The following is a 23,217-nucleotide window of genomic DNA, read 5'->3' as shown; positions in this document are numbered from 1 at the left end:
TAAAAAAAAAAAGCGCACATTAATACGGATCACTGAACTAAAGTGCTCGATACAGGACAGATTAATTAGCTACTAAATTTTGATTTTCGTTGAGTAAAAATGAATTCATCTGCATTCTATAAGAAAGTAAATATTCAAAAAATGTTTTATTTTCCTATTCTCGCAGTCATAATATTATTCTTAAATATTCAGCTAATTCATATTCAAATATTCCAATCCATTAGAATTAATAATAAATCGATACAGTAAATAAATAATTAAAATCAATTAAATGGAATTTTAATTGCCATTTTCCCTCTGATAAACCCCTCTTCAGAGTTTAATAGCATCGATCAGCTTTTGTTGGGATTCATTTTTCTTTATGGTATGCTTACGTTATATATGTATGTATTATGCATTGCTCATACTCGTCAATTGCAGCTTTTAATATCTTTTGGAAAAAAATCAATATGAGAATCCAGAAAATGATTCTTAGTGACGCTAAAACTATTATTACTAGGCACTCTCATGCCACAGTGTTTAAAAAAAAATCCCATTGTTTAAAGGTAGATTCTATGCTCATATTTTAGTCTAAAATTAAAAGATGCGAGTCAAAATTAAGGGGGTTGCTCTTAGAAAGCCTCAATTAGAAGTAGTTATATGAAATGTTAATCAATACTTATAATTTTACGGATTAAACACTTATTCCCTATTTGATCACGTGTATGGCAAACAGATATTCGTCATTCATAAAGAAAAGAAAGGTGAATCAAAATGAGTTTTCAAGGCCTTTTGCATACATTAGCAATACTTATTCTCGTAATAACAGATACGTATGTGTTATTCTCTTCGTAATTTTCAGTACATATATTTATATTTATAATTAAGAAATCTTTTGAAAGCAGCGTCAAACAGCTGTCAAAATTATATTTTAAAATTGTTATTTAGAAATGCGCTTATAATGGTTTTTATATTTACGAAAGATACTTCCCGTTTACTCAGGCTCACTGTATTCAAGTCGATAGGACCAATTGAATGGAAAGATCGATTTCTTAATTCATTTCCAAGTTTCAAATCGGATGAATGGACTCGCGAATAAAATGGCACATTAAAATACGGTCACTGAACTACAGTGAGCTATGAAAATTTTAACAAAGGTTTCGTACTTTATCTTATGAAAACAAAATATCAGAATCTAATTAAATGTTTCACTTATTAGAAAAATAGAAAATATAAATATTTGTGAATAAAAAGAAATTATCTTTAAAAAAATAAAATTTAAATGAAAAAAATAAAAGAATTACAAAATATTGCAGAAATTACATAAAATAGCGAATAAACTTATTCGGCACAAGCTCACTAAATGTAAAACAGATTGTACAATCAGAAAGCTCGCCTTGTCACACAAATGTACTGTTCATCGGGTTTAAAGGTTATTCAGACTAATGTGCGAAGTTCAGTGAGTAACTTGTATTTTCCTTTGAATGTATAAACTAGCCAAAAAACACTTTTAAAAAAAAAATATATCTCCCCTTATGATCCCTGACACAGCCGTTTACTTTCCCCTTCCGTAATTAACGTCAGTCTCCTGCTCTTGACCGCATTTGCCACGCCACCAACCTCTTGAGAGCACATTAAGTTCGCCACATATCTAGAGGGTGGCTTTGCAAATGCGGTCAAGAGCAGGACACTGACGTTAATTACGGAAGGGGAAAGTAAACGGCTGTGTGAGGGATCATAGAAGATATATTTTAAAAGAAAAGTGTTTTTAGGTCTCATTCAGTATCAGTATATCAGGAATATATATCGCTTGCTGGAGATAAAAATGGTTTTTTTTTTTTTTTTTTCCTTCTTCTTACAGTGTTGCCATTGCTTGCTTTGAAATCGCTGAGTTTGTTAATCAAAAATTCGTTGAAGTGTTATAAAATATGAATTCGATAATAAAACAAATTTTAAATTCAAATTAGGGCTTCCACACGCCGATATTCTATGGAAGATTACGTTATTCAAATTTTGATGGTTCTAGGTACCGTCGTTTTATCATAAGCGAGAAACATACATAATTTCATGCAGACTCTTCATTATTTAATTTCTTTAAATATAATACAGGGCGATAATATTTGGTGGCAACAATTTGAAAAGTGATAGAGGGTGGCTTTGCAAATGCGGTCAAGAGCAGGAGACTGACGTTAATTACGGAAGGGGAAAGTAAACGGCTGTGTGAGGGATCATAGAAGAAGATATATTTTAAAAGAAAAGTGTTTTTAGGTCTCATTCAGTATCAGTATATCAGGAATATATATCGCTTGCTGGAGATAATTTTTTTTTTTTCCTTACAGTGTTGCCATTGCTCGCTTTGAAATCGCTGATTTTGTTAATCAAAAATTCATTGAAGTGTTATAAAATATGAATTCGATAATAAAACAAATTTTAAATTCAAATTAGGGCTTCCACACGCCGATATTCTATGGAAGATTACGTTATTCAAATTTTGATGGTTCTAGGTACCGTCGTTTTATCATAAGCGAGAAACATACATAATTTCATGCAGACTCTTCATTATTTAATTTCTTTAAATATAATACAGGGCGATAATATTTGGTGGCAACAATTTGAAAAGTGATTCGCCGTTTATATTTTCAACGCAAAATTCCAAAATGAAATTAATAATCCTTCTGGCTAAATTGCCCCTTTGGACTAATAATGTATTCTAAAAGCGATGGGCTGATGCCTAGCAGTAAGGCTTTGGAATCAAGAATATATTTCGCAGAACCATTATATTACTTGCAAGTAATTCATTAACTGATAACGTTAAATTTTGAAATTTCATATACACTAGAAAAGGGATATAAAAATTAGGAAATATTTTATTTTTAAATAAACATTCAATTTATGTTTAGAGAGCTGCAAATATTTCACTCAGTTGTTGTCGCAGAGCTGTAATTTTATTGGGGGGGGGGAACTAAGAAATTCCACTAGTTAAGTAATGGAAAATCGAGAAAATTTTGCGATCGAGGAGCAAAACGCTTTTTCTGGGACGGGGAAGGTCTATACCAGAAACGAAGCAATAACACAGATAACTAGCATGTAACTAAATAAAATATTATACATTTTTTTAAATTACAAATTTACATTTATTAATCAATTCAAGAAATGCATACAAAAGCATTAAAGTTAAGATTATTGTTTAATTTGACGGTATTTTTAGACATTATGCTGTACATAAAACGGCTTTTCTTCGTTAAGAAGTTCGTTTTTAAAAAGGTACCCTTTTTCATCGAAATCGTCGGCACTGATACGAAATGAAAGGCGATTTATACTATACCTCAATTTCCTGACCTGCAAGACGCGCAGTGGTTTATCAGGTTAAAACTTGCGAAAAATACTTAGACAGAAAAGGATTAAGTACCTGTTTTAATGATAACACTTTATACAACGAAAACGGAACTGTGATGCATTAAAAAATTAGCAAATACATCAGCGTTTCTTAGAATCCCAGAAATTCGTCATCACTGTTGCTAAAATCTTTCCACCTAGTGCACTCCTAATTCCACACTTTTTAAAAGATTTGTTGTAGGATAAATTTGGATAATAGGATAAATGTATTTTTCGGTATTAACTTCATTCTGAAGAATTTTCTGCAATCTAGTTTGCGTTATTTTATTCATAAGTCTCTAATTAAAAACAATTTAATATTTTGTTTATATGTCATTAGAAAATTAACCAAAAAGCAGCGACCACAGTGTAATTGAAAAACAGTCCTTAGACGTTAAAAGTTTGAAGGCCATTTGGGTTAAGACTATTTTCTCAGATACGCAGCTACTTCGCATACATGGAACATAGCATTCAAAATGAAAAATTCAGTATTTACTACAAATTCATTGGTGTAACAAATATCTGTACTCCTACTTTAAAAAAAGATGTTATTTGACTTACACTTTATAGTTCAATAATACATTTTCATTGTACAAAATTGCATTCATTCGAAGAATTCAATTTGTATTCTCCTCTGTATAAAAACTGAATGTAGAGAAGTTAGATGTTTAAACGACCCCCACATTTTCTCAAAACAACGAGCAAGATTATCCCCTCCTTTTCAACCCCCCTGGAAAAAGGGGTTCTAAATTTACGACCTGACCGCATATGAGGTGATTTCATTTAAAGCGCCTCTATGTCGCACCAGCACTCAAAGGTCACTAACCACTATCCCAGTTGGGCGGCTGCGTCTGGTTTTCTCCTCCAATAAAAACATAAATCTCTATTAGCGCTCGAGCTAAAATATAATGGACGGTAACTGGTCACCACCTAGATTTGCTCTCCTGGATCTCGCGTCTTTTCCGTCGCTTTTTTAATGGAAAAACAGTTCAGTCTACATGGTTCTGTTAAAAGTACATCAACCAGAAACCAAGTTTATTGAACTACATTTATATCTCACTCTTCGGTATTGCAAATTTTATGTGCTACTCTTTATGTACGTTTTTGTTGCGCATAGTGCTCTTTATACATTGATCACAATATTTTAACTGTTAAGCATTGTGTATTTTATATCAATAACGTACTCTGTTCTATGCCGGCCTACATATTTTTGTGTTGCCTGCATCTCAGGACTTAAAAGAGAAGGGCTAGCTCATAGAGCGTTTTCCCCTGAAACAGGCAGTGGGGAGTGATGACGTAGCAATGATGCCACTGAGCGCGGAGATGCAATTGACAACATAGAAATTAGCGTTTTAAATTTGAAGAACCAGCGTTTAAAATGAGCTGTGTGTGAAAGATAGCTATAATTTGGAAGAGACAATATTACTGCAGTTCGCATTTTACACTGAACATTAAAAATTTTAATAGTACATACTCAATTTTAAAATAAGAGATAAAATGCGCTACTCTTAGCATAAAGTTCCTTTTTTTTTATTTGCAGGGATTTTTTTTTCTTTAAATGCCTGTTTGTTTCTAATCATTTCTTTATCTGCATGTTAACTAAGAGAACTGTACTACTGCTCCTAAGATAACTATAATAACAGCTATTTAAAATTAATCAAAAAACAACCTTAAATTGGCATAGTTTTAAACATGGCAAAATATAAATATATATGGCAAAATTTCTGCTAATCTAAGTTTGAGTTTCAGCCTAATTGTAAATTTTACATTGGCATATTTTTCTCTCGATCCAATATAATAACGTATTTTTTTTAAATAATTTTGTAACTTAGGCTTATATCAATATTTCATTTAAATAAATACATGTAAGATTGTTATCTTAATTTAGACAAAACAACTTTACTCACAGTACCTAAAATAATTATTTAATTTTTCAAAAGTGGGGGTTAAGGGGGCAGGTCTTCTTATACCAATTACTTTAATATTATATTTTATATATATTTTATCTAGAATGCTAAGCTAGCACAATCGAATCAATAATAACAGAGGATACAATAAAAATAACTGTAACAATAACTTAACAGAATTAGTTCTCATTTGAAATATGCTTTACGCTATTAACTTCTAAAATGTCGAGAATAGCAATTTGATTTCAAATATTTCAATGTTTTGATTTGAAATTATTATATATTTCAAAGCATATTATATATGCTTACATGTACAGTCGCAATGCAACTACAAGTTGTTGAAACATTATTTATTGGCTGCCACATTCGAAGCAATCCATTTTTTTGCCTTTTGGGTTGCTTTTCTTTGGGGAAAATCATATGCATTTCTATTTAAGAAACGTATTCTAATAAAAGTTCTCACTCTGCAAAATAAACGAATTGCTTCTCTGTTAACTTCAGGATAATGTTGCTCCAGTTTATTAATTAAAGAGCCAATTACATGCTTCCGTTTAGAGTAAGTTGTACCATGAACTGCACAAAATATGTTTTCGAACTCATAAACTGTATTCATCCATGAATGAGAAGGTGTAGTCAAACCTCCTAAGGACAATAATTTAATCCATTCTGAATTAAATATTGGTTCATCAGCACTGTTTTTAAATATTGTTCCCAATGATGGGTCTTTGTCTCGCACACGATAGGCAATATAACCTGCAACATATATTAATGCTTCTTTTTCGGCTGTCGAAAATTGTCTGTCGGAATTCAATTCTAATTCCCAAGCCATAAGAGAAAGTTCCTCTATGAAATCCAAATCCAAATCATCAATAGTATTTAATGGAAAAGCATCTTCCTCCTCAGTTTTCAAAGCCCTTTCAAGTATTTCTGATGTAAATATGAATCAATATTTCTGCTTTCTTTAGTCATGCATACTTTTGAAGATAAATTTGGCAGCTTATTAGCGAGTATTAATTGCTTTAAGCGGCGTATAACTTCACTAGGTGATGGATGGTCATTAAACCTACCAATCCCTCGAGTCTGACTAAAGAGACTTTCAAGTGCATTTTGAGTTAATCTAGAGATTAAAATATATTTAGCATCATACGACGATTTCAAATCCTGGTGTAGGCCAAAAAGAGAATTTATTGAAATTATTATTCCTTTTTGGAAAGGCAGTAAGTTGGCTTTTCCCTGAACTCTTAATCCACCAATGACTTTCTACATTAATTCCAAAACTTGAATTTGTTTTTCATGATGTTCATTTAATCCAAATGCTACTTTAAGTATTGTATCTGAAGGAGGGTATGTTTTGGTACTATTAATAATATCGAAAAAATTGTAGATTAGAAGTCGGATGCTTTTTTATTTCCTGTGAGGTGGAGTATACCTTTGCGGTAGTTCTTGAAAATAATGTTTTCGCTGGAGCGACTTTTTGTCTCTCGTTTTCCTTGACCATTAATTTGGTTTTAGTTTGTGACACAATTTAATTTCTCCTGAATCTTTATTTAAAACCTCTTTAATAATATCAACATTTGAAACAGTTCCATCTTCTAAAACAAATCCTTTATCTAAAAAGTGGTTTCTCAGTAATTTGAGGCAGTGCCCTAAATCTGCAAAAACCCATATTTTTTTCGTTTGCAATACTGGATTTGGAAACTGAGAACTATTAATCGAAATCTGTAACTCTTTCCACAAAGTAATAGATCCTCCTAAATCAGACACTATTGCTTTCACTTCTACTCCAGATGATTGAATATGTCTTATGCGTGGAAAAAGAAGTTCATTGGAGTGTTAAAAAAAAAAATAATGGTTGTTTCCACTGCGAAATGAGACCTCTGATTAAAACAAACTGCACTTTTTGAAAAGGACCGAGAATTTGGTCCAGTTTAGAGTCAGAGTTTAGAATCTGTGTGCATTTCTTCGAAACTGAGAACGCATATTTTTTCTACAGAATTCAAATATTCGCATCTTTCCTTCATTACAGCAAGAACATCGCTCTGAATTCCTGGACTACATGAAAATTTAGTGCACCATCTCTCTAATGTGCTAGTGCTAGGTAAAGGAATTCCCATTTTTTCTTTCCAAAAATCGTAGCTTTTAGATGACGGAGCTCTTATGAAAATGCAACGTGAAATATCTTCACTAGTCCACCTGATTTTTTCCTTCTTTTCTAGCAATGCATTAATCTGCGTCTTTGTAAAAATATGCTTTAGACGTTTTTCCAAATTCTCCGATCTGTGCTGTTTTTTCCTAAATTTCGCTGTTTGGGACTTTAATTTCTCAATTTCCGATACAAATTTCTTTCTAGATGTCGTCCACCTTTGTCGCTGAGCAAACATTCTAAAATTTTTCTTTTCTCTATTTTTCAATATTTTATTACAATTTTTTAAGTATATTATTTTATTCTTCAAATTATCAATACATTCTTGTTTATCTTTACACTTAGAGCATTCAGGGGTATTGTCAAATAGGGCATTGTAACTTGCGAGTTTTATTTCAAAATCATTCACATTTGATTTATTATTGTCAGCTTCAATTTCATTCTCGGCCTCAAAATAAATTTTCTTTGGGCTTAATTCGTGTAGTCTTTCAAAAGCACTCTGCATTGGTTTTCTTTTCAAATGTCTCCGATTTCTTGGTGTTGTGTCGTTTACTGCACACGATAAATTTACTTTCGGCACAGTATTACATTTCAACAGTTTCTTTTGCGGCAATCCAAGCAAGCGATTTCTCATGTCATCTTCATAATCACTGCACAGAAAATGTTCGCTGCAAATTTTTGCGTTTTTCACATTAATAGAATCCTGTCTTCGACATTTATGTATCCATTCTTTCGTCAAAAGCAAATTGTCCTTGGGGAAAACATGAAATACAATATCTCTTCCTTTCGTATTTCTATAAGTGTTAAAGCGTTATCACATTAGCTGTTTGTTGCCGGGACAAAACGTTTGCAGCAACAGTTCTGAGAAACGGCCTTTGGCGAAATAGGGTTACCATCTTCACTTGTTAAACAGGCTGAAAGCCAAACAAGAATCAATTATCGCTCAGATTGGCAAAAGTGACGTTTCCTTTCAAATGACATTCGCTTCTTCGTGTTGTTTTGTGTCGCTCACACGCTTTTCGTTTTAAACTTTATTGTTAGTAATAGAAGATAATAGAAAGGTGATTGCTATGAAGTTAATCACTTTGATATCCACTCTAGCACTTCATGTAAGAGATAAACACACTTCTGGTTATAGCATTCAATTACATCAGTAATAGTCAAATTCTTTATACACTAAGAATAGTTTAAAAACGTGTGCTGGATAAATCTATCACACATCGCTTATGTGTATTTTCTGTTGTCTGCATTTCAATGAAAATTTGATGGCTCACTGGAAAATTTGTGACCTGGTGAAAGCATTTTCTGACTAACTTTATGGCTCATAATTACTGTTCTGTCCATTCAAACAGACAAAAAAAAAAAAAAAAAAAAAAAAAAAACCCTTCTATGACAAAAATCTATATGGCTGATATTTACCTCCTCACAGCCAGCAGATACTATTCAGCAAAATGAAGATCAAATAAAGCATATGAATACATGAGCAATCAAATATGTGCGAGTTGTTTACTTTCCCAGAGAACACTCGGTAATATACCTAGAACACATTAATTATACCAACTCTAGAAATTAGGTGTTCACATCATGAGTTTGTTTTATGGTTTAGTTTATTGAGATTACAGCAAAGCACACTAGGGCTATCTGCCTAAGGTGAGGGATGCCTTCGTGGAGGACTTTCTAAGGGAAATTGTCTCGTATACACGTTACACATGGGGAAAACCACGAAAACGCCCATGCAGCCAGCCCGTTCGCGGGATTCGAACCTCGGACCGAACTACCAGTGTTCAGCGACTTTACCGCTCGGCCGCTGGTGGGCTCAGTTTGTTTTATGTGATTACCGCAAAGCATCGAGGGATAACAACAGGAGGGATCCCTTTGTAGAAGATTTTTTAAAACTGGCTCGTATACCAGTTACAAATAGGGCAAACCAAGGAAACGTCATGTAGCCAGCCCTTTCACGGCATTCTAACCTGAGACAGAACTACCAGTGTCGCGCCACTATCGAACTCCATGAGAGGTAAGTTTCTCTGTTACGGAATGGCAACGAGAGAGATTGTTGAAATACGCCCACCCGGGGGCGCCAGAAATGTCGTGAACATTGTGAGTTTAAGAGCAAATAATGAGAAAAAAGAGAAAACAATCGATTCCTTGCATTCGCGTGCTACGAATGAAGTTTTCCTTCAGACCCTAGTTGTAAACATAGAGGGTAAGAATAAAAGGCGTAAAGTTAGATTAATGATTGATACGGGTAGCTCAAAAAGTTATGTTTTAAAGTCTACCGCAGAAGAAATGGGTTTTGACTTGCAATGGGAGGAAGAATTTAGTCACTCTTTATTTGGTGGAACGAAAACTGAAATTTATAAACATAAATGTTACAAGATTTATTTGAGTAGCCTTGATGGTAAATATTCGTGTAAATTAGATGTTGTAGACCATGATGTTATTTGTAATGATATTTCAAGAATAAGATACGGTTCTTGGATTCGCGAATTAGGAAATAAAGGAATACGCTTAACTGATACCCAAGGGAATCCAGGCCCTATTGAAGTACTGTTAGGGGCAGACGTTGCAGGGAAGTTATTTACTGGCAAACGAGAAGAACTAAGAACAGGTTTAGTGGCTATAGAAACAAAATTGGGTTGGACTTTGATGGGTAAAGTACCTCAATCCGAACATCAGCACAATGTAAATATGACTATAGTTTCTATGTTATCTCAAGAAGACCTGCCTATTTCATCGTTGTGGGACTTAAAATTATTGGGTATCCGAGATCCTGTTGAACAAAAAACTAAAGAAGAGTCAAAAAGAGCTATTATGGTTCATTTCCAAGAAACAGTTCGTCAATTAGAAAATGGTAGATACGAGGTTGATATGCCTTGGAAGATTGAGCATACAGTCTTACCTGACAATTATGACCTATCTTTGAAAAGACTCGAATCTACTACGAAGAAGTTGGAAAAAATCGGATATCGTGAAATGTATCATGAAGTCTTTAATGAATGGCTGCAGGAAGGAATGATTGAAGAAGTTCCCCAAAAGGAGTTGTCTTTACCCGTTGTTCATTACCTCCCACATCGTCCAGTCATTAAGGAAACGTCCTCACTATCTTCCATGAAAATTAGACCCGTTTTTGATGCTTCGGCAAAGCTTTCTAATCAGCCATCTCTAAATGATTGCTTAGAGACTGGAATTAATTTGATTGAAACTATTCCGTCTATTCTAGCAAGATTTCGCTTACATGAAATTGGTGTGATTTCAGACATCAGAAGAGCTTTTTTTACAGATATCTCTAAATGAAAGAGATCGAGATTTTTTACGATTTCTTTGGTATGGTGATGATGGTAGAGTGAAGACATTTCGTCACACCCGTGTGGTATTTGGCATTACTTGTAGTCCATTTTTTTGCTGATGGCGGTTATTGACCATCATTTATCCAAAGAAACGTGGAAAGAAAAATATTCTGAAGAATTTCTTAAAAAATTACAAGATAGTTTTTATGTCGATAATTACGTAACTAGTGTACAAAATAATGACGAACTAGAAATATTCATCGAATCTGCAATTAATGTAATGAAAGAAGGAATGTTTGATCTCAGAGGATGGGAAAGTTCTGGCATTCTTGCATTTTCAGAAAGTAAAACATCACCGGTATTAGGACCGGTTTGGGACAAAGATTTAGATACCTTAGAAATAGACACCGAATTTTTGAAATTTGATGAAAGAGAAAAAGTAACTAAAAGGAAAATGCTTTCACTAGTTAGTCGAGTATTTGATCCCATAGGTTTCCTTGCACCTGTTATGATTCAGCCTAAGATTTTGCTGCAGGCCGCTTGGAAGAGCAAAGAATCATGGGATGATGAAGTGAATGATGAAATAAAGAAGAATTTTTTAAAATGGGGAAAACAACTGAAATACCTCAAAAATATAAAAATTCCAAGATGGTTAGGTGTGATGAAGGAATCCAATTTAAGTATCCATACTTTTGTCGATGCCAGCAAGACAGCTTATGCGGCATGCATTTTCTTAAGAAGTGAATCCAGTATGGGTTCAGTGACTGTTCAATTACTTCAAGCCAAATCACGAATAACTCCAACGAAGACTATTACTATACCACGACTTGAACTAATGGCTGCTACCATAGGTGCTAGGCTGTTTAGTAAAACTAAGCTCTAAAACTTCCCAACATCAAGACTTACTTTTGGACAGATTCTTCCACAGTTCTTGTGTGGATAACTCGTCGAGAATAGTGGTCGGTATTCGTTACAAACAGAATAAGTGAAATTAGAAAATTGACAATTTCGGAAGATTGGTTCCATATTTCAACTGACCAGAATCCAGCAGACATTTTGTCAAGAGGTTGTGGACCTAGGCAACTTCAGAAACGAAAGTGGTGGCAAGGGTCAGCCTGGTTGAAGAATCCGAAGGAGCAGTGGCCAAAGTCAGCTGTAAATAGTAACGAAAAAGAAGTAGAGATAGAGAAACGAAAGTCAGTCATCTCTGCTAGTAACACAGAGCTAGAGTCAATTCCATTACAGTTAGCCAGAAGATTATCTAGATTTTCAAATATGATAAGGGTTATGGCTTGGATACTGCGTTTTCAACCAAAGGCCAAGGACTTAAGAAAATGTAAGGAACTTCAAAATGAAGAATTGTTAAATGCACAAAGGACTATTTTCCGTGTAATACAAAAGGAATGTTACTCTAATGAAGAAACACGAAAAAATTTGAAAGGTCTTCTAATATTTGAAGATGAAGAAGGAATTTTACGATTGAAGTCCAGATTGATAAATGAGGAAGAATCGAAAGATTTTATTTCTCCAATAATTCTACCATCGAAACACCTGGCAGTGAGAAGATTTATAGCCCAAGAACATATTGCTAACAAGCATGCTGGAACATTAACTCTACTGACTATTTTACGGAAAAGATTTGGGATAGTGAAAGGGAAAAGAACTGTCCGGAGTGTTATCAAAGAATGCTTAACATGTAAAAGGCAAAAGGTAAAACATCTTGAGATACCTTTTCCGCCTCTTCCAAAAGACCGAACAGAAGTAGCAGCAGTTTTTCAAGTATCAGGTGTAGATATAGCTGGACCTCTATTGACTAAATCTAAACAAAAGGTGTGGATAGTACTTTTTACTTGCGCCGTATTTAGAGCTGTCCATCTTGAGCTAATACCTTCACTGAGTACCAATGACTTCATCCAAGCTATGCGTAGGTTTATAGCCAGAAGAGGACGAATTTCTGTGATGTATTCAGACAATGGTACTAATTTTACAGGACTAAATAATGCTCTGAAACAATTAGATTGGACTACAATTGAAAGTGAATTCAGAGTCAACGAAATTCGTTGGAAGTTTAACCCACCCTCCTCTCCATGGTGGGGAGGCTTCTGGGAACGCTTGATTGGGATTTTGAAAGATCTTTTGAGAAAAAATCTTGGACGCTCCTGTTTGTCTTACGAGGAATTGCAGACTCTCGTCTGCGAATGCGAATCTATCATGAACAGCAGACCGTTAACTTACATATCCGAGGAACAAGATCTGAAAACCTTGACCCCCTCAATGTTTCTTCAGGACATTCCATTAAATGATGTTCCTGATTTGGATCAAATTGAAAAGACTAATATTGTTTTGAGATGGAGACATATTCAAAAGGTTCGTGAAAATCTAAAACGAAGGTTTAAAAGGTAAAAGGTAAAAGGGTAAAAGGGAGTATCTGGGTTTCCTTCGTTCTTCAATTAACAAAAGAGAAGATAAAATAAATGTAGGTGACATAGTGTTAATTGGTACAGATGATAAAAAAAGGCTCCATTGGCTGCTAGGAAGAGTATTGGAACTTTTTCCAGGAAAAGATGGAATCATCAGACTTGTGAAACTGCGAACTGAAAAGGGAAACATATTAAGACCAATCCAACGACTGTACCCTTTGGAATTGACCCCAAATTACGAGCAAGTCGTATCGGAACCTCAGAAAGTTCCGGAAGTGATAGCTGAAAAACCTGAGCTTAAGACTCTAATGAAACTATTCGCGTGTCTCGCTCAAGACGAAAAATAAAACCAGTTAAAAGACTGGATTTATAAACTTCTAAACAAACTTTTGAACTTTCTGTGTTTGAACTCTAAAATATTGATTTCAATTTGCGTTCTAATATTTTGAAATATTTCTATTATTATTATGTACATTATTGTTATCTCAAAATTGTATGTATGTATTATCATTATATTACTGTTTTGAGTTTGTATCCCCAAACTCAAGGTGAGGAGAATGTCGCGCCACTATCGAACTCCATGAGAGGTAAGTTTCTCTGTTACGGAATGGCAACGAGAGAGATTGTTGTTCAGAAAAAGATGGATGATCGAACTGCGTTGTAACGATCATTTTTGTGGATGTTCCGTATTGTAAAATGAACCTATTACACTGTGCTAAGTATTAAAATGCTATATATTAAAAGATCTTTCATCTGATCTAAATTTTAACAAACCGCTCATTATTTTCTCTTAAACTCACAATGTTCACGACAACCAGTGTTCAACGACGCTTCGGCCACTAGTAGGCCCGTGCACTTAATTGGAAAGTGCAATTCATTATGTAAACAGATATGAAGGTGATAATCAGTTGTGCACTGTTTTAAGTAATCAAATGTTATAAATGCACAGCTGTTACATTTCTTATTATTTATTTAGTCATGTTTTTATAACGTAGATCATACGTATGATATAATTATGAATTTACCCAATAACAAAATGTGTACACTCTTTAGTACTCAAATACTCATAAATTATTTTTCAACTGATTATTACATACCCATAATAATTTGCAAAGAACTGATAACTATAGTTGCTGCCAATTACATAATCGTTATCTGAATTAAAAGCAACTTCAAATAAACTTCTTGGCAATGTTCATTTTTGTATTCATACATACATATATATATACACATCTAATAAGTCATATATTTACATACAGATAGAGAGATGCGATGGTTTAGAAGTTGTTAATATATATTTATTAGTATTAATGTAATGAATAAGATTTATATTAATGAATGTATATACAAATGTTTTTCATCATGCATAATAATAAATCCATAAATTTCCAATGTTTCAATATGTAGCATTTACAATAAAAGTATAGTTTCTAATGTATTTATAATCCAAAAAGTATTTCATTAATAACATGAAAATAATAGACAAATTTAATGAGTTTTCTCATTATTACATAAGCTATGCTTTTCTTTTTTTATACATCTTTTATGCTGTTTAAAATGTGTCACTGATTATGCAATTAACAATTTAAAAGATAAGTAATTAGGAGAAAAGCCGCACATATACAAACGGATTTTAAAAAATTATTCAACTTAAATTTAAGAAATAAAATTCTATTATATAAGTGATAATACACGATCTGCACGAAATACGACAAATTTGGCGAACTTTTGGCGACGAACAATTTGTAAACAAATCTGAACTGCAAGAACGTCGTAAAATACTGTCAACTCTGAAATTTCCACGATTATATATTTAATGAATATATAAACATTTAAAAAAATGACTCAGGCAGTTGTATTACAACAAAACAGCAATAATTAAATCGGCCTCTATTTCCACCGTCCATCACTTCACAGTGAGAGCCATCGCCATATTGAAAGTTACCCGTGATCCTTCAGAAGCAGAACTTTCGTCTGATTGGTTGAACGTTCGAGGAACACGTCTCCAGCCGGAACATTTTTGGGAAAGTTTTAAAATGTTGCTCATAGCCGGGACACGTTCCTCCTAGCTAGACGAAGCATTTCTCGGAAGCCTGCCGCTTAAAGCCGTGCTACTAGAATCTCGTTTCTCGGAATTGTCCCGGGTAAGCGCGTGCGTCTATAGAAGTGATAGGGCCCTTACGGCACGTTGCTACAGCACAAGAAGCCATATTACATAAAGGATACTTTAAATATAGAATTTAAAGGGAAAACTTACTAAAACTATATATATACACAAATTATTTTAAATATTTGCATTAGTAGAAAACAAATATGTATGATTAAAATTAATTTAGGATATGCGACCTCCAGAAAATCGTCTCGCAACTGAATGAAACTACAGTTTTAAAGGCGCGAAATCAGAGCAGGTGCAACAGAAACACGTCAGATTACTTCTAGTTCACATCCTCCATGAGGCTCGTGTCGGCGAGGAGTCGAACAAAGGAATGACCTAGCCCTTCTATTTATCCCTGCTGCATCTTCACTGTCTTCTTGGCACTGATAACGTCTTATACCACAATGTCCGAAATCCGGATGTCAGATCATTCCAATAATCCTTTAAATCCAGAAAGATGACACTGGCAAAACTGGAGTTTCACTTATTCTTTATACCAGCTAGAAAAGTGCTCAACCTGTCAAGGGCACGAAAATGTGATCCTGGCTAACACCAATAGAATGTCAATTGGCTTCCTAGCCGTTGCTACTCACTAGCCCTACCTAGTGGGATTCCCTAGCCAGCAAGTGTTTGAAAGCAGAAAAGAATATGAATTGGGAGAAGAAGTAACAGAATTCGTTAAAAATCCATTTCTTGACATGAGAAGGTAGTAAAAAATCACGAGTAATGCACAACTGAATGGAAACTTCAATGGGACATTTTATTTTAAAATTATTTTCCAGACTATTATAGAAATCAAAAATATCTGAAAGTATCATGAAGTTTTCTTATGCAATGCATTACTTTTAAGAACCGATTGCTACCCCAAATTTCTAAAAACCAAACCTCATAAAATCCATCGGTTTTTCAATATGATAATAATGCTAGCCACAAAATGCACAATCCTTAAAGCCTTTTTCTGATAAGAACGAAATAATATATTCTAACAGAAGCTATTCCAGATTTAGTTCTATCTTAAAACTTGAATCTTATTTCGAAACGGACCACCAGCGGCCGAGCGGCAAAGTCGCTGAACACTGGCAGTTCGGTCCGATATTCGAATCCAGCGAACATGCATGAGCGTTTTCGTGGTTTTCCTCATGTGTAATGTGTATAAGATCCAGTTCCCCTTAGAAAGTCCTCTATAAAGGGATTTCTTTCCTTAGTCAGATAGCCCTCAAGGCTTTGCTGTAATCACAGATATCAAACCAAACAGACTTATTCTGAAAAATTTTAAAACACTAACCTCAATGACAAATTTTATGGAATTCTTTAGCACATTGAGGAAGCTCAAGAACATCTTCGGAAGTATTAAATTATCCTAATTAACATTTCTTATGAATAGTAGCTTGCAACAACAAAAAAGTGCCGTAATTTCACCTATGTCTTACTTTGTTTATTTCCCGACGCTCTGCCGACTGAGAGGTAATTAGTTTTTAATTTGTACGGATCCATCAGCGGCCGAGTGATAAAATCGCGGAACACCAGGTTTCTCCCCTCCCCAGACCGACCTTGGGCTGGCGCTTGAATTCCGGCGAACGGATTAGCTGCATAGGCGTTTTCGTGGTTTTCCCCATGTGTAATGTGTATACGAGCCCGTTTCCCTTCAAAATTTCGCCACGAAAGCATCCCTCCCCTTATGCAGATAGCCCTAAAGTGCTTTGCCGTAATCAGATAAAGCAAATCAACTTTGTATGTTAGATGTTGAAAAAATATGTTTATCAGTTTTGGTGACTAAACGCGGTGACTACTTTAACAAGGAAATACCCTCAATTTATTTTTTTCTCAAATTATATCGAGAAAATGAATCTCAAGATTAGACAGTTTCAAATATTAAAATCATTTATTAAATTTCATTTCTATGTTTTTAATAACAGCAGATGTATTTTTTAAAACTGTATTCCGAAATATAATCAGCTATATATTATTGTTGTAAATTTTATATTTGCTCATTTATAATTTAACTCTTCCGAATGTAAACTTAAATTTGTTTTTCATTAACTGTAGATGGAAAATCTTTCTTTAATTATAAACTTCTAATATTAAATTCAAGCTTTCCCATTTAAATGTAGATGAGAAAATTTCATTTAATTATAAACGTCTAATATTAAATTAAAGCTTTCCCTTATTATTATTATGATGATGATGATGATGGTAAGAAGGTATGCTTAAATGAAGGTTCAAGAGATTCGGATTTCAGAAAATTTACAGTTCATCCCACCTGTAATACAAACATTAAAATTCTTAGAAAGAAAAGAATGCTTTAAGAAAGTTTTACATCTAGTGTATATTTAACCAATATCGAACCTCAGTTTATAGAGACATTAAAATGTTTAGGGAGCAATTAATACTAAATCCAACTATGCCCTTGCCGGGATTCGAACCACTGACCTTCCAACTGCTAGCTGGACAACTGCTAGCTAATCCACTTACTCTACGCGAGCACTCACCCAGTAACGCAATAATTCCCTTTAAGTTTATAAGCCTTTTCATGTAAATTTTCATAAAATCTTCAGTGCTGCTTTGTTTCAAACTAAAACTAAAAGAACTCTGAATAACAATTGAAGGAATGTTTAAAGAATTAACAAATAAAGAAAAAAAAAAAAAATCGGATATTACATTCACTACATTTGTGATTTATATAATGTCAGAACTTGATAACAAAATTTCAGTAAAAGTAATAAATGAAAGCATATTCTGAGAATGTTATGCAGGAATTTTCATTTCCATAGGAGATATCTAGATGCTGAATTAGAATAAATAGTTGAAACCTTAAGTATTATAATTTCTGAAATTTCTAATGTTAAGTAACCAATGATTAACATATGTTATTTAATGTTTTGTTGAAGTCAATTATAAATCAATTGATATACCAATAATTATTTTAGCCAAAGATGAGAACTGGAGCACGATAATTCTTTATTTCAAATTTTATAAATTTTAGGGTCAAAAGAACTTAACCAAGTGGTCAACGGGTGCAATAAAAAAAATTTATTTCATCTACTTGCATCAAAATCATCTAAGAAAGTCTACAAGAGTATGTTTGAATACCTTAATGACATAGGAAAAGAAGTGGTAAGTGACATATATTGTTATGAGTTTTGTACACTTGTAAATAATGATAGTGAAATTATACGTAATATGCAATAGCACTTGTATAGGTTGTAAGGAAAGCTTTAGAATGCGAAGCACAGACGGAAAATAAGATTACGGAGTCCATTAAACATTGAGGTAGTTGGCTATCTCGTCAAATTGGCTGGCGCTATCTCCCCAGTTTGCTTTGGTGACTAATTTTTGTCACTAAGTTTAGCGAGGAATCGCCAAAATTCGTCAAGCTCGGTGACTATCTGGTGATATTTTGGTCTGGTCCCTCTGTAACTGCAACTGATCCGATCCTTATGTAGCTGTAACTTTATTCGACCCAATGTAGTTGAAACTGTGTATGCCCTTCAGCAATTTCGAGATCCTGAAACTGCTGGAAATTTATCGGCGAACGGATAAAATCTATATAAAACCGGAGAGACCATCAGTTTTCTGTCAGTTGCAGAGTTTCAATGACACAGAGCGTGAAGAGATTTCAGAGACACAGAGCACTCTTGCCTTCTTATGCGATCCTCTTATTTTCTCCCGTGCTCCTAAAAAGCTGAACGGCCTTAGTGTGACGCCTTTCGTACTGCGACTTATTTCTCTTTTATTTGACTGCTTCTAAACATCCAGCATCGATCGGTTCCTCGACTATATGGGAACTGAAATTACGAACCTTCAGATGATCGAAGAAGATAGAGGCTACCTGACGGAACAAGCATCCCGTAACCTGATGTTCTTCCAGCGACTGATCAAGAATTCCTCAGGGCAAACGCTGAACAGACCAGCACCCCTCAAGATGTTGCTGCTTCTCCCAACAACGAACATTCTGGTGATTTCCCATCACTTCCTTTCAGTAAAGCTAATAGTCGGAGTGCCCAAGGCCCATCAAAATCTGATGAGGATTACCACAAAACATAAAGCTCTTGATGATAGTTCAGACTCGGATAGGAGACAGAAGACCACGTAATAAGCTGATATACCGTCATTGCAACTTTTCAGCATTAGCGCTTATTACGTGGCATTTATTAAAAAATTCCATTGATCCAATTGAATGCATTGGTGAGCATTACATAGAAAAATTACCCGTACATAATTTTTTATACTTAATATACTGTTTTTACATGCAATTACAGTTTTTTTTTTACGTACAATTTTTACAATATTTGGCTAAAATAGGAATGTTTTGTCCAGAAAAATGTGTAATCATATAATTGAAAGTATATAATATGAAGATATGTATCAAAATTGGATATCAAAAGTAAAATAAATCAATTCCAAAAATGTCCAAAGTAAGTATTAAAATCAAATATCTAATATCAAAGTCTTTGGAGAAGTACGTAAAGCTATCGTGATATTGTCTATTAGTCTACTTATAAGGTATTTTCTACCTCCTTTCTGCATTCCATCGTCGTGTAACAACATGTTTGTTTCAATTTTGAAATTTTTATTTTAGTTGTTTTTTTCTGCAGAGTAAAAGTTATTAGTGATACCTGTTATAATTTGCAAGGCACTAGTAGGAGTGGTTCAATATGCTTTTGCAAGGGAGAGTAGAAAATGTCTTTGAACTGAGAGAAGCAGTCTTTTGGCGTGGTTATTGAAGTTAGTGCCCAGGCAGATGCTGCATGTAGAATGATTCTTTCGATAACAGTGAGATACCGTATCTTCTACAGTTGTGGGGATATTCTTCACGTTGATTTAAGGGAAGTAGAGATAATTAATAATTTAATTTTTATAAAATGTATATGTTTGTGTCAAGAAAGACGATTATCTATTATAATTCCAAGATAATTAATGTTATCAACATTAATTTTCTTCTCTGAGATTTTATCATGGGACTTCTAACATTTCTAAGAATAGAACCTGGTTTAGGTAAGTATAGAGCTTTGCCTTTTTGAATAGAGACTGTTAATTGGAAGTTTATTGCCCAGCTTTGAAACATTTGTAAAGAATTATGAGTGTTATTTTCAGTTTCTCTTCGGCCTTTTTCCTCTGACAATAAATAGAAAATCATCTGTATATTCTTGAGCACACGTATCTGGGACGTTTCCAAAGCTTTTTTAATGCTACATTGACAATAAGATTCCGTAGAATAGGTTCCAGACACGAGCCTTTCGAACAGCCTCTTGTTATTTTACAATACTGAACACTTATATTTGAGGTGTATTGTAGATACCTGTTGCATAAGTAATCTTTAATGAGAAAAAATATATCTTGCGGACAACTTGTAAAGTGTCAAATTGCTAGTATGTCTTTCCATGGAATAGAGGCGAATGCCGATTCTTATATCAAATGATACAGTAGAGGTCCACAAATTCGTAATGCTTGGGATGAGAGGCTGTGCGGATTTTAGGATTTTGCGGATTTCAGAACAGAAATGATAAATCATAGTTTTCAGACTAAAAGAGCAAAATAAAAAAGGCATATAAGATATATTTAATTAAATTATTACAATAATATAAATATACATTATTACATTAATTTATTATATGCGCTAAATTATTTTACAGGGATATTTAATAGCATTAAGGACGTATACAATGAAAACAAATATAAAAAAAGGAATTTTAATAAAGCATAAAACATTTAATTTTTTTATATATTTCAAACATTTTTCTGATAGATGTTTGTTTTGAAACTTTAGGATGCTCCAGAGTAAATTTTTTTTGTAAAATAAATAGAGTCATAATTTCTTGTTCTGTGGCACAGCTCTATTGTTCTAAAAATTTTAGGTATTTTCACCGTGTTACAAACCCTCATTAAAAGATATTTTGTTCTATCAAATTCACTATCTGTCGGAATCGTTTTCTTTCTGTAGCGAGATCAAAACAAAGCCAATGATTTCATCATCGGTCATCTGATATGCCAGTGTTGGCTCATCTGAACACATCATCCACTCAAAGATAACTTCTTCTTGCAAAGCCTCCTTACTTATTCTTTCTTTAGAATATAAAAGCAATTCTCTTGCTTTAACCCTTGCTGCACTGACCCTAAAAACAGAAAATTCACTGTCATCACTCTCAGTTTCAATGAACAAAGGAGATGGCCATACATTATGCCAGGCATTTACTGATGTTGTTTGGAAAACAGAATTCTATGATTCAGCTAACATATAAACATAATACAGTTTTTGATGGTGAATTTTTTTATTATCACAAAGTGAAACAGAATGGTCACTTAAAAGAATTTTCTTCAGAAACTCTGATTTATAGCGGTATTTAAGACTGTGTATTATGCACTGATCCATTGGTTGGATTAATGATATAGTATTTGAGGGCAAGAAAAAGAGCCACGACATTATCACATGTTAAAGCGATTACATCTGGATGTGCAGAGCAGTTGCCTAACAACAGTAAAATATTGCAGTTTGATGGTAACCCCACATTGTTACAATGCCCTCTTGCCTCTTTAATGAAATGCTTCGTGAAGCATTCGGTAATAAGTTATTCCGTGAACCAGGGATTTTTATTATTTCTGTAAATCACAGGTAAGGATTTTACTCTTTTCCGAGCTCTGGGATTAGTGCTCTTACACACTACCACTGGTTCACATTTGTAAGTTTCAGCTGCATTGCTGCATACTAAAAAAGTAACTCTTTCTTTAGCTTCTTTCACCCCTCACGTTGCTCTTGCTTCGCTTGTCACAAGTGTCTTCCAATCCAGTCTCGTCCATAATAAAAAACTGTTCTGGGCTAAGATTTCTTCTGTCACTAATACAGAAAGTTCATCAAGAAATTCCTCTGCAGCATCTTTATCTCCTGAAAGTTTCCCCCCACATGCTTTCTAATAACGTAATACCGCGTCTCTGCTTAAATATGTTCATTCAACCATTGCTGAAATCGCACAGCTCCTCTATTTTTAAATCAGCATGAATCTGTTTTCCCTTTTCTCTCAGGAGCGGACTGAAATTGGTACCCCATCGCTCCACCGCTGCAGGAACCACTCGTACAAGACAGCATCGAGCTTTGCCGATTTCACCTCATGCAAAGATTTTCGGTTTCGTATCCCGGTGTTAGAATCACTGTTGCTGTAAAATTTCAACAGCTTTTCTTTATTTTTCCATATATCATTCACGGTCCGTGTCGCAATTTCAGACAATTCTGCTATAAACTGAGGAGCAGTACCTGCCGCCATCTTTTGCAAAATTTCCACTTTTTGCATTACGGTCAATGCAACGTGTTTATGTTTTTCAACGTTGCAAGCAGTGAAATCATGAACGCGTTTCTTATCTGTCGTATTAAAAATCGCTGAAATTTAAAATATCTTTAATTTATTCACAAAATACCCGAATAAAAAACAAAACGGCAGCATCTCGTGAAATAACAAAGCTCAGAAAATATAATATAGTGAATTGTGAACTTGAAAGAAAAGTTGAATGAATCGTCTGCTTTTTACCTATATGCAGATTGAAGGGGAAAAAACTTTTACCATGATGTCAATAATTTGGTATTTCCGGTCAGTAATATTTGCGTTATGACTCATTATTATCCGGTAATTATGATGTCATTATTCGGCAAGTATGTTTTCTTCGGTATTTCGTCCTCCATGTTGTGGTTCCCGAAACCTATAAATTAAGTGTTTATATTTTGGAAGCAACGCGGATTTCAGGAGTTGGCGGGTTTTCGGTATTTTACTGTATTATTAAAGAATGCTGATGGTTGGATCTATTAAATTGTAGAGCTTCTTGCATAGTTTGTAAGGCATGATCAACAGATATGTTTGCTGTAATTTCAGATTGGTTCGCATGAACTATTTTGTTGTAATGAAGATTGAAATTTAGTCTTGAAAGTATTAATTTTTGCAGTAGACGGCGAACGAAAAGGCGG

The 23,217-nt window shown here is 34.0% G+C and overlaps 1 protein-coding gene across 2 annotated transcripts in view; it reads left to right on the top strand.

The window, feature by feature from the left end:
• Positions 1–23,217, top strand: part of LOC118186947 (ornithine decarboxylase-like) — an 87,623-nt gene that overhangs the window by 8,606 nt on the left and 55,800 nt on the right. For both annotated transcript variants that reach the window (XM_085819871.1, XM_085819870.1), the window contains exon 2: positions 18,253–18,383. In XM_085819871.1, the coding sequence (XP_085675997.1) occupies positions 18,253–18,383 (131 nt within the window). The remainder of the gene's footprint in view (positions 1–18,252; positions 18,384–23,217) is intronic.

This window comes from Stegodyphus dumicola, chromosome 7, assembly GCF_044657685.1.
Source record: "Stegodyphus dumicola isolate Sdum_Otavi_A_Nest chromosome 7, ASM4465768v1".
Taxonomy (NCBI): Eukaryota; Metazoa; Arthropoda; class Arachnida; order Araneae; family Eresidae; genus Stegodyphus; species Stegodyphus dumicola.
Note: the sequence above shows the minus strand (reverse complement) of the source record. Positions and strands in the feature narration are given on the sequence as shown.